At 54.0% G+C, this 12,039-nt stretch overlaps 2 protein-coding genes across 2 annotated transcripts; one reads left to right on the top strand and one right to left on the bottom strand.

The window, feature by feature from the left end:
• Positions 1-815: 815 nt before the first annotated feature.
• Positions 816-6,095, top strand: LOC134565485 (electroneutral sodium bicarbonate exchanger 1-like). Its single transcript, XM_063425072.1, has 5 exons — positions 816-986; positions 2,557-2,694; positions 3,284-3,381; positions 3,813-3,916; positions 4,626-6,095. The coding sequence occupies exons 1-4, from the start codon at positions 840-842 to the stop codon at positions 3,898-3,900; spliced, it is 471 nt and encodes a 156-aa protein (XP_063281142.1). The 5' UTR covers positions 816-839; the 3' UTR covers positions 3,901-3,916; positions 4,626-6,095.
• Positions 6,096-7,609: 1,514 nt separating this feature from the next.
• On the bottom strand, positions 7,610-10,612 carry LOC134565487 (pro-glucagon-like). The gene is made up of 4 exons (XM_063425075.1): positions 10,004-10,612; positions 9,388-9,490; positions 8,542-8,688; positions 7,610-7,853 (listed from the first exon to the last, which is right to left on the bottom strand). The coding sequence occupies exons 2-4, from the start codon at positions 9,480-9,482 to the stop codon at positions 7,844-7,846; spliced, it is 252 nt and encodes an 83-aa protein (XP_063281145.1). The 5' UTR covers positions 9,483-9,490; positions 10,004-10,612; the 3' UTR covers positions 7,610-7,843.
• Between the last annotated feature and the right edge of the window lie 1,427 nt (positions 10,613-12,039).

Below are 12,039 nucleotides of genomic sequence, written 5' to 3'. Positions count from 1 at the left end.
GGCCTTGGGATGGGAGAAAGTGTCCCTGGGAGCAGGGAGTTCCAATGTTTTGTGTCAGGGACTGAAGGGTGGAGGCTCTGGAAGTTTCTAAGGCTGGGAGGGCCCAGTTAAACACTGGAGGATCCAGCTCAGTACTGGGAGAGCCCAGTTCAGCACTGGGAGGATCCAGCTCAGCACTGGGCAGATCCAGTTCAGCACTGGGAGAGCCCAGTTTAGCACTGGCAGATCCAGTTCAGCACTGGGAGATCCCAGTTCAGCATTGGGAGATCCCAGTTCAGCACTGGGAAGATCCAGTCCAGCACTGGAAGATCCAGTTCAGCACTGGGAGGATCCAGTTCAACACTGGGAGATCCCAGTTCAGCACTGGGAGGATCCCAGTTCAGCACTGGGTGATCCCAGTTCAGCACTGGGAGGATCCAGTTCAGCACCGGGAGATCCCAGTTTAGCCTGAGAGGATCCAGCCCAGCACTGGGAGATCCCAGTTTAGCACTGGGAGGATGCACTTCAGCATTCCATTTCAGGCTTTAGGAGAGGTTGGTGTTTGGTGAAGGGAAGGAAGTTCCACGGGTGGGAATCCTCGCTTGGGGACTCCCTGGGCCTAGAGATGCTGGCAAGAGAAAACCCTGGAATAATTTGGAATTTGGTGGGCAGAACCGGGTGGTTTTTGGACGGAGCGAAGGGAAAACAGGTGCTGCTCCCAGGAGGAACAGAATGAGATCCTGGATTTCTCCTTGCTCCTAAAACCTCCGAACCTCAGCAGCTTCAGGAGCTCTGGCAGCGCCCGGGTGACGCCGTCTCCCCTTCCCCTGCAGTTCTTCGACCGCCTGAAGCTGTTCTGGATGCCGGCCAAGCACCAGCCGGATTTCATCTACCTGCGCCACGTGCCCCTGCGCAAGGTGCACCTCTTCACCCTCATCCAGCTGCTCTGCCTCGTGCTGCTCTGGGCCATCAAGGCCTCCCGCGCTGCCATCATCTTCCCCATGATGGTGAGATACGGGGTGGTCTGAGCTGGGAAAGGCAGGCGTGTGTCACTGCGGGGCACAAATGAACCACACAGACTCTGTGAATTCTCACAAGGCTCAAAAGAACGTTTATTTAAAAAGTGATTTCTTTATGTACTATTTAGAGAGACCAATCTGATTGGATGGACAAAGTTAACACATCTTTGACCACATTGGTCAAGCCACAGGGCCAGCAAGAAGTCCCTCCTCTAAAAAGAATTAATAACACAGATACAATTAGCAAAACATTGCTTTTTGTGTCCAGCAAATCTCCTGGGACAGAAATTTCCCAAACCAAAACATCTCAGACATGAAATCAGGGCTACAGGTGTCTGCCAGGGAAAGCCGGAGCTTCCCTTGGAGTGGAGGATGCAAACTCCCTTCCTCGGAATTATTGTAATTTTGAAATTAAGGGGCTTTCAGGCAAAGATATGGGAATAGGAATAACAGTTCTTTAGTGGGAATATTAAAAATGTAGTAGTACAAAAAAGCAAACAAACAAACAAACAAAAAAAACCCCAAAACACTGACAGAGCCAGAACACGACCTGATACCCTGTTGGTCAGGGTGTTAGGAGCAGTCCAGTTAAATCCTCCTGGAGTGACAGAAGTGGTTCTGTTGGAGCAGAGAGGATCCTGTAGAAGGGTCCAGTGGTGTGAGATGGGTCTGGTGTTCCTGTGGGAATGCAGAGCACACAGGCTGTGCTGGGCTCTGAATGCCAGGGTTTATCCAGGTGGGAATGCAGTGCACACAGGCTGTGCTGGCTCTGAATCCCAGGGTTTATCCAGGTGGGAATGCAGTGCACACAGGCTGTGCTGGGCTCTGAATGCCAGGGTTTATCCAGGTGGGAATGCAGAGCACACAGGCTGTGCTGGTGTTACAAATCCCAGGTTTTATCCAGGTGGGAATGCAGTGCACACAGGCTGTGCTGGGCTCTGAATCCCAGGATTTATCCAGGTGGGAATGCAGAGCACACAGGCTGTGCTGGGCTCTGAATCCCAGGGTTTATCCAGGGTTTATCCAGGTGGGAATTCCGGGCTCCTCCCCTGGGTGCAGCATCTCCCATGGTTGATGGAATTGTATCAGCCCTGCAGGGAGCCTCAGTGGCCCATGGACAGCAGAGATCCCCTGGAGGGAGGATGGGTCCTGGAAGGGATAAGGAATACTGCCCCAGCTGGGTTTAGCAGAAGATATCCCCACAGAGTTATGAGGGATGGGTCCTGGAAGGGATAAAGAACACGGCCCCAGCTGGGTTTAGCAGAAGATATCCCCAGAGTTATGAGGGTTGGGTCCTGGAAGGGATGAAGAACACGGTCCCAGCTGTTTTTAACATCTGGCCATTAACAGAGGACACCGCCCCCTCCCCCAGAGTTAAGAGATAAAGAAAAAAACACCTCTTCAACCAGTTTCAACAGATGGGAATAGAACACATCCTGCATTTGTAACCCAAGACAGGTGTTCCTGGTGTTTCCAGCATTTCTCCTGCTGCTCACAGCCCTGGAGGGATGGGCAGCACCACCCCTGGCCTCACCCATCTCCCCTTTCCTTCCTGAAGGTTTTGGCTCTCGTTTTCGTCCGGAAGGTGATGGATTTCTGCTTCTCCAAGCGGGAGCTCAGCTTCCTGGATGACCTCATGCCAGAAAGCAAGAAGAAGAAGTTGGACGATGCCAAAAATGAAGCCAAAGAAGAGGAGGTAATGACAGGAGCTGGGAATGTCCTCCGGGCTCTGAGATTCCCTATTCCTGTCACAGCTTGTCCCTAAATCATGGAATCGTGGATTGTGGAATGGGTTGGGTGGGACATTAAAGCCCACCCAGTGCCCCCTGTGCTGTGGGCAGGGACTCCTCCCACTATCCCAGGTGCTCCAAGCTCATCCAACCCGGCCTTGGGCACTGCCAGGGATGGGAGAAGGGACGGGGAATCCACAGCTTCTCTGGGCAGCAGCTGTTGGGGGAACACCAGAACTGAATCAAACCCAGAGCTCACAGCCTGGATCCCACACTCTGAACTTTTTTTCCCTAAATTCTCAGAGAGTTTCACACTTGAACAGAGACATCGTTATCACTTTAAAATGAGCGTTATAATAAGAATAATTATTGTATTTCTGTGAGGGTTTGTTCCCAGCTGTGTCACTAACCCCAAGCACACCCATAAGGGAAGGTCTTTACCTGCTGCTAAAGGTGCTGAGGGTCAGAGGGGAGGGCAGCATGCCCGGTTTTCACTGGAATTTCATTTATCCCTTCTTGGATCAAGGACAGAGAACTTGACTTGTCTCTTTTCAGGAGTCCCAGAAAATGATGGAAGCAGCTGCTGCGAATTCTGTTCAGCTGAAGCTGGGCAAGACCAGCAGGGTGGACACCCCAAAGCCCAGCAGTGACAGGTAAAGCACCCCCAGGTCAGGACCCTCGGCAGGATCAGTGGGAAGTGTCTGGATAAGGTTTCTGCACTTGCAGATTTACCCCCCGTCATCTTAGTGGGAAAATCCCAATTTACAGGCAAATTAGGAGGTCATGCAGAGCTCTGACCCCACACAGTGGCTGCACAATTCCTGTTTTATCCCAAAACTACATCACCAGTGGCTTTCTGGGATTTGGAGGCCCTCCTGCTCCCACCTGAGAGGTCACAGGGGGCAAACACCACCTGTGGGTCTGCAGCTCCAGGGCTTGATTCCCAAAATTCCTCATCCAGCCAAACCATCCTCCCCAGCTGAGCTCCAGTTTTCCACGCCCTCCTGTTCCTCTGGCCGCTGCCAGTGCTCCTGGTGGGATCAGACCCATCCTCATGGAACAACGTGTGGAATATTCCCTGCAGGGCTGATCCTTCCGAGATCAACATTTCGGACGAGATGTCCAAGACCACGGTGTGGAAGGCTCTGACCATGAACACAGAAACGCTCTGAATCTGGGAGGAGAGAGGTAAAGGCTCGGCTGTGGCGTGACCCTGTGGGGACAGCACATCCCCACGGCCTCCCTGAGCCGGAGCAAGGGGCACATTCCCGGGGAGAGGCAGCAGGACCACGGACAGCGGCTCCTCTCTGCAGGGATCACACCGGGATCAGACTGGAATCCCGGGATCAGACTGGGACCCTACACCCAGAGAGGCACTGAGGGGCTGGGGGTGTCTCTAGAGCTTGGAATGGAGCTGGATAAGGGCTGGAGCAGCAGGAGGAGGGTCTGGAGGGCTCCCGAGGGAGTTGAGGGGGCTCAGCCTGGAGAGAAGGAGGCTCAGGGGAACCTTCTGGCTCTGCACAGCTCCTGACAGGAGGGGACGGCCCGGGGGGGGATTGGGATCTGCTCCCAGGGAACAGGGACAGGAGGAGAGGGAACGGCCTCAGATTGACCAGGGAAGGTCCAGGTTGGATACCGGGGAAAATTCCTTCATGGAAAGGTTGTCCAAGCCCTGGCACAGCTGCCCAGGGGTGGAGCCATCATCCCTGGAAGAGTTCCAAAAACTTGGACGTGGCACTCGGGGACATGGCCAGTGGTGAACACGATGGCCAACGGTTGGACTGGATGATCTTAAACACCTTTTCCAACCTGAACAATTCCATGGACCTCTGATTCTGGGTCTTCCACTGATGACACTCTCCCTCTCTCCCTCTTTTCCGCCCATTCCCACGTTTAGGCGCCTCGACGCCGCTGTCGAGGAGCAGGAGCGTGACTCAGGGATGTGCCAAGGCAGACACGGAGGAGCGGCTCGTTTCCCACCCGAGGGGTCCCATAAAGCCATGCAGAGTTTCCCGTTCCCCGGGGGTGCTGCCCCCCGGGGGATCCGTGTTGTCCAGCCTCGTGTGTCCGTGTGTGTGTGTGTGTCGTGCAGTGGTGGAGGCTCCGCTACCGCTTCCCATCAGTTCTATTTTTTTAATCTCGAATTCCTCCTCTCCTTCCTCCTTTTTCTTTTTTCCTTTTTTTTTCTTTTTTCTTTTTTTTTCAAATATAAACTCTGAATGTACAAAACCATTCCCTGCTCTATCTGGCGCCTTCTCCTTCCTCGCAGTCGGGGTTTTGGTCTGGTTTGGGATCCTCCTCTGAGTAACTTCTGTCTCTTACTGGTACAAGGGGGATGCTCTCCATGGTGGGACAGCGTTGGGAGCATCTCGTAAATTGGGATGAAGCACCCCGGAGCACTCGGGATGAGACAGAGGAGAAGCATTTGCTCCCCATGCTCCCTTTCCCCATCTTTTCTGAGGGTTCTTTCTGGCCTGAACGTGGCAAAATCCAGAAATGTCCCTCTTCAGTCAGCTCTAAAATGACCACAAGGGAAGCTTAAAAATAAAATCCCTGGATTTTGGCAGCGTGAGCAGCCAGGTGAGAGGTGGAGCTCTGCACCCTGCCCTTGTTCCTCCCCTTCCTGTCACCTCCATGGACTCTGGTTTCTCTTTCACCCCTGTAAAGCTTCTTCTGAGGGAATTGGGAATTGGGAAGTGCCTTTTCCTGCTCCTTTTCCCTGCTGCTTTGCAGGGAGAGGCTGGGAAGCGGCGAAGGCCCTGGAGCTCTCCCCGCATTTTGGGGGCTCGGGGGGCTCCAGCGTCCCCCTGGAACGTGTGGCTGAGTCTGGGAGTGCTGGAGCTGGGAAGGGAGGGCATTCCTGAGGGAAAGGCGCTCCCACAGCCCTCGGGAGGTTTGGGACTCGCTCCAGCCTCTGGGAATCTGTGGCTGGGACAGGGGCATGACCTGGCACTGCTGCCATCAGCTCATCCCACCCATCCAGGAGCCTTCTCCTGATCCAGGAGCCTTCTCCTGATCCAGGAGCCTTTTCCTGCCTGGAACCTCCTCAAAAGGACAATGACTGAGGAGAAGAAGATTCGGAATTGCTCTGTAAGGGTGGAAGTGGCACCTCCCCAGGCAGGGCAAAGCTCCATCGGGTTTGAGGGATGGGGATTTGCAAAGTGGAGTTTGGCAGGTGCCAGGCTGGGATGGGCAGAGGCAGAGCAGGGAAAGCTGCCCTGGGCCTTCGGGAAGGAGAGGAGGCTGAAAAACCAGAGCAAGTTCTGGAGAAAGGGAACGTTGGGATCAGTGGGATCCTACGCTTGGACAAATTTGGTTTTCCTGTTTTCTTTTCCTCTCTGGAAGCAGAGAGACAGGGCTGGACTCAACTTCCAGGGAAAGGAGGGAGGGAGGGAGGGAGGGAGGGAGGGAGGGAAGGGAGGGAAGGAAGGAAAGGAAGGAAAGGAGGGAAAGGAAGGAAAGGAAGGAAGGAAGGAAGGAAGGAAGGAAGGAAGGAAGGAAGGAAGGAAGGAAGGAAGGAAGGAAGGAAGGAAGGAAGGAAGGAAGGAAGGAAGGAAGGAAGGAAGGAAGGAAGGAAGGAAGGAAGGAAGGAAGGAAGGAAGGAAGGAAGGAAGGAAGGAAGGAAGGAAGGAAGGAAGGAAGGAAGGAAGGAAGGAAGGAAGGAAGGAAGGAAGGAAGGAAGGAAGGAAGGAAGGAAGGAAGGAAGGAAGGAAGGAAGGAAGGAAGGAAGGAAGGAGTGGACAGCTCCTTATTTTGAGAGGATTTAATATTTCCTTGTGCAGGGGAAAACAACACAGAGGGAAAACCTTCCACAAATGGTTCCTGGAGCTGCTGTAGGGATAAACCCAAAATATCTTTGAATGACCCAGAAAGTGAAATCTGACATCAATCCCCTCCCACTTCCCCCCTGGGACCTTCCAGTCTATTCCCACAAGGAAATCCATTGGAATGGGATGACAAAGGCTGTAAACAGGGAATAAATCAAACTGGGAATAAACAAGGTGCTGACACGTCCTTTGTGTTGTTTTTGTGCTCTCTGAAAATTCTGGAGTTGTTTCTCTTTCTGAGAGGCTGAAATAATTTCATTTATTTTATCCCAAGGGAGTTTGGGAATGCTCTGGGCTGGAAACAAAACCAAAGGGGGGATTTCTTAATTATAAAAATTATTTTATTTTAATTTTATTTTTAGAATTATATATTTTTAAATTAATATATTATTAATTTAAAAATTATTTTGTTTTAAAATTATTCTATTTTTGCATTTTAAAAAAGACTTAATTTTTAAACTTACTCTATTTTAAGAGCATTTTCTAGTTACTTTACTTTTATTTTTCCAAATTATTTTATCTTAAAATGATTCTATTTTAAGAAATATTTTATTCCTTTAATGATATATTTTAAAATTTAATTTAATTTAATTTAATTCTCAGTGGGAGTAGCTGTGTCACATGTGTCCCCTGTGCCAGCCCTGGCTGTGCTGGGACTCCAGGAATGCCCTGGAGTGGTGAAATTCCCCACCCAGAGCTGTTCCCTCTGCTGCCTTTCTGTGCTTTTTTTGGGGCCCACTTGTCCTGTAATTAATTAGAAATAAATTAACTCCAAAGAGATTCTTTGGATTTTGGTCAAATTGAAATAATTTAACACCAAAAAGGGAATGACTTCAGGGTTTTTCCTAAATTTCTCTCCGATTTCTTTTGGCCCTGCTCTGTGGGGTCAGGTGGGCACATCCTTGTTATCCCTTTTATCCAAAACTTGAGGAATTGAGAGGAAAATGAGGCACCAAGTGGGGACTCAGAGGCTCAAAATCCCCTGGGACCGTGCGGGATCCCAGCGGGATCTTGGAAAGAGGCCGGGAGGCAGCGGCAGGATTGAGCAAAAGGTTTTATTGGCATTCAGGGAAAATAGCAGGGAAAGGGAAGGCAGAGGGAGCCGGGTCTGGGGGGGCGGCTGCTCCGTGGGGATTTCAGGAGGAGGTGCCCGGGGAGCTCGGGCTGGCTCCAGGAGCTGAGTGTGATCCACGGATCCTTCCCGGGGATCTCCCGATCCCGGCCGGAGAGGGAGAGATCCAACAATCCTGCATGGATGAGGCTGGAAAGGCGCTGCCTGGATTTGCCGTCAGTTGTACCTAAAAAACAAACCCCGGAGAGCTTCAGGGGATGGAAACTCCTGCTAAAATCGGGAGCTGGGAGAGGGCAGCGAGGGTTCCCTTGCTCGGAGAGGAGCTGCCCCTTTGGAATGGCTGAAAGAGGAAAAACCCCAGAAATGCCAACGATGCCAGCAAGGCAACGCTGGAATGAGGAGGAAAACGTGAGGATAAGTCATGGAGAGGATGAAACAGCCCCTTCCCATCCCAGAGTTCCAATCCCACCCCAAATGCTCCATTTTCCTGACCTGATTACAAGAGATCAGAGGATCCCCGGGAGCCATTGGGCATCAGGGAGTCCAACCCTGCCTTGGCACCAGATCCGTGGATTTCATGGAATGGTTTGGCTTGGGAGGGACCTCAACGCTCATCTCGTTCCACCCATTGCCGTGGGAGGACACTTTCCCTTATCCCAGGCTGCTCCAGCCTGGCCCTGGACACTTCCAGGGATGGGGCAGCCACAGCTCCTCTGGGAAATCCACCCCAGGGCCTCCCCACCCTCCCAGGGAGGAATTCCTGCCTGATCTCCCATCCATCCCTGCCCTCTGGCAGCGGGAAGCCGTTCCGTGTCCTGGCACTGTTCCAGGCCCCTCTCCAGCTCTCCCTTGGGATCGGGGTGGGGGGTGGTTCTTTCCCAGCCCAGTCCTGCCCCTCTCCCTGCTCCCGGCACCTCTTGGCGTTGATGAGCCAGTGCACGAAGTCCTTGGCCTTCATCCTGTCCAGGTACCGAGTGAAGTCGCTGGTGAAGGTCCCCTCCGAGTGTCGCCTGACGTGGGACAGGAAGCTCGGCGAGTTCTGGGGTCCAAGCAGCTTCCATCTGCTCGGGGTGGGAGGAGAAGGGGGGAAATGGGGTTTAAGGGACACCCCAGGAGGATCCTCCCACAGGAGATGCCCAGGGCAGGGCTGTGCCCTCCAAACCCTGTCCCTGCGCAGAGCATCCCCCAAAGAAGACGGAATAGTGCAGAGGAATAAATATGATTCCTACAAATCAAACACACAGTCCTTGTTTCAGTTTCCCGAGATTTGCCAAGCCTGGCCCGGGTTTTCCTGGCATCCAATATATCCAATATATCCAATATATCAAATATATCAAATAAATCCAGTGTCCTGTCCCAAATCACTGCCCTCTGTCCTGCTCAGTGGATCCCAACCCTGGTCCCTGCTTCCCACATCAGAGCAGGAACTGCTCTGAGGTTTGGATCACCCCCTGCAGCTCCAGGGTGATTTTGGATTCACCACAGAGGGTTCCCAAAGGACTTTGTGCCACGGGAGCACCAGCCCAGAGCAGGCTCAGCCCAGCCCGGCTGGCCCCGGGCAGGACGTCCCTGCTCTGACCCAGCCAGGAAATCCCGGGATTCCCTCCCAGGGAATGTCCCTGCCTGGGCTGTGGGGAGCCAGGAGGGCGTTTGGATCCACACAAAACAAATGGAACACTGGAATAGGAAGAGCTGGGACAGCAACAGGAATGGAGAGGGAGAAGCTGCCCCCACAGCCCTGCTCCACCCAGCCCCCGTACCTGGACAGGTCCTGCAGGTCCTGGGGAGCCACCTGCCCCCCGGCCGGGACGAGCACGGCAAGCACCAGCCCGGACAGGTACAGCCAGCGAACCATCGGAGCTCCTGGGGAGGCAGAAACGCAGGGAAATCTCCTGGCTGTGATTCCCCCCCAGCCCCGCGGGAAGCCCTGGCAGCACAGCCAGGACTGCTCCAGTGGGACAACCCCTTCCCGGGATCGGGACAGGCGCGTGTGAGAATTCCCATCCTGGCCCTTCCCTGCCCGCACATTCCCGGCGCTTCGGCGCGGGCGCGCGGAACGACACCCAAAGGTAAAATTAATTGCAATGAACTTTAGCCCAAAGCTCCCTTTTCGAGCTGGGGGTGACATTTCTTTCCTGGAATTATTGCCACAGTGCTGGAGAACTTTCCCGCTGCTCCTTCCAGATGAGCAGGTTTATTCGTATTTTACATTCCCTATTTTTGCTGGATGCCTCAAAAATTCAGTGGGAATAAAATGCCACCTCCCAGCCTTTATTTGCCAAAAATCAGATTTCTGTTGCCCATCACCAAACGCTTTCCTCATCTGGTTTGGTTCCTTGGGAGACCGGGAGAAGGAAGGGAGGAAGAGGCACCTACCTTGGGCAAAGAGCTGCTCCCTCCACGCCAGACCCGATTTTCCTCCTTCGAGCCGGTTCTGGCTGAACTCTTCTCCTTCCTGGTGCTTTTAAGCTCGTCCAGAGGATGCCCAGAGCTGACAGGTGGGTCACGGGTATCCTGCTTTTCCTTGGATGGGTCACTGTGAATCATTACAGCTTTTCTGGAGCGGGGCTGCTGCAGGAAATATCGTTACTGGCGGATTTTCCAACTGACGCCTTCAATGAAGGTTTTTTTTTTTTTAATTGTTGTTGCTGTTTCTCTTGTATTTGTGGTTTTTTTTTTCTCCCACTTTTCGGACCCAAGCAGTGACCTGTGGGTTTCCTCCTCTCAGGTGAGGTGGCCTCTTGGTGGCACAGCGTGTCCTGCACGCATTCCTCTGCCCACGGGCTCCCCTTTCCAGCACCTTCACTGGAGCTAAGAAACGAGAAGGAAAAAAGAGCAAAGGTGTAAAACAAGGATTTGTGTCTCCACACACTTCCTGCTGCTTCCTGCCGTGTGGAATTCCTGGCGCAGCTCCTCAGCCAGGCAGATCCCACTTGTGATCCGAGCCTGGTGTGGTTCCCCGAGTCCCGAGCTGAAACCGGGGATGTTCCCTGTCATTTGTGGGGTTTGGGGGTGAAACGAGGCCCCACGAGGGGCTGCAGCCCTGGATCCCTGCGGGACATCCAGGCTCAGCCCAGGAGCCCTGGGAACACCTGGAAATCACTGGTTCACGGTTTTCCAGGGTGTTCCACAGGAACTGGGTTGGTTTGTTTCAAATCCTTGAATCCAGTGAAGGAAAAAGGAGAAGAGGGCAACCCTACAGAGCCGGGTGTGGGCCTGGAGGGGGGTGGGGGCTCCCAGGTGGGAGCAGAGCCCTCAGCTCCCTGCAGAGCCTCTCCCCACCTGGGGGTCAGGCAGGAGGTGTGGATGGCAGGAGGTGTTCCCAGAGCACTTTTGAGATCTCTGGGGAGTTTCCAGCCAAGGAAGAACGTCCAGAATTTGGTGTTTGGGGGTCTGAATGTGCCTTTTCTCCAGGGGAGCTGGGCCTCGTCTCTCCCACCAGGAGAGACTCCAGGTCCGTATTTCTCCACCACTTTCGGTGCTCTCCCCCAGGACCTTTCTGCTCGTGCCTGGGTAATTATTGTCATTCCTCCGCGGAGAGCTCTGTAATTAGCGCCACTGTCAAAATAAGGTCAGCGTTGGGAGGACACTCATCCTGAGGAGCCTTTAATGAGGGCCACTAACGGCCTTTCGAGGAAGCCTGACATCACCCGAGGGAGGGGGACATTAATTAGCGCCTCTCGGGAGGAGAGGGCCAGCTCTGCTGCCCATCACTCGGGTGGGATGTTTGTTATTAACGCCACCAAATTAGCTCACCGTGTCACAGTCTGCGCTGTCCCCCGGCCCCGGAGGCGGCAGCGCAGGGAGGGCTCAGCCGGCGCTCCCCGCGGGGCCGCTCGGTTCGCTCACAGCGCTGGGGCAGCCCCAGGAGATGTCCCGTGGGACCCTTTCTCACAGTCCCCGGTGATTTTCTGCAGCCCTTTGGGACGTGGGGCTGTCCCCGCTCCGAGCAAACCCGGCCACTCTCCCTTGTCCGGCCGGGCGGAGCCGCCGCGGGCTCTCCCGGGCTGCAGGAGATCCCGAGCTTTGGGATCCCGCGGAGCTGAGCTCGGCCCAGCTCGGGACTGGGAGAGGTTTGTGTGGACAGCAGGTGGCAGCGTTTGTCTGTCTGTCCTTCTCCGCCCAGCCTTCCTCCCCTGCCCTTCATCATCCTTCCCCCCTCCTCCCTTTTCCGAGGCTCCCAAAATTCCCATCCCGCCCCTCCAAGGACCGCGGCGATTCCCTCTTTTTGGGGGTGGGGGGGCCCAGGCTGGGGGTGCTGTGGGTGACACCACAGTGACACCACAGTGACACCACAGAGACATCACAGTGACATCACAGTGACATCACAGCCGAACTGGGACGGTTTGGGGTCAAAGTGGCTCTGGGATCATCCCTGGAGAAGCAGCTTTGAGGCTGCCAGAGCATCCTGT

The sequence above is a fragment of the Prinia subflava genome, unplaced genomic scaffold, assembly GCF_021018805.1.
Source record: "Prinia subflava isolate CZ2003 ecotype Zambia unplaced genomic scaffold, Cam_Psub_1.2 scaffold_52_NEW, whole genome shotgun sequence".
NCBI classification, from domain to species: Eukaryota; Metazoa; Chordata; class Aves; order Passeriformes; family Cisticolidae; genus Prinia; species Prinia subflava.
The sequence above is the reverse complement of the archived record's forward strand: the minus strand, read 5'-3'. Positions and strand labels throughout refer to the sequence as shown.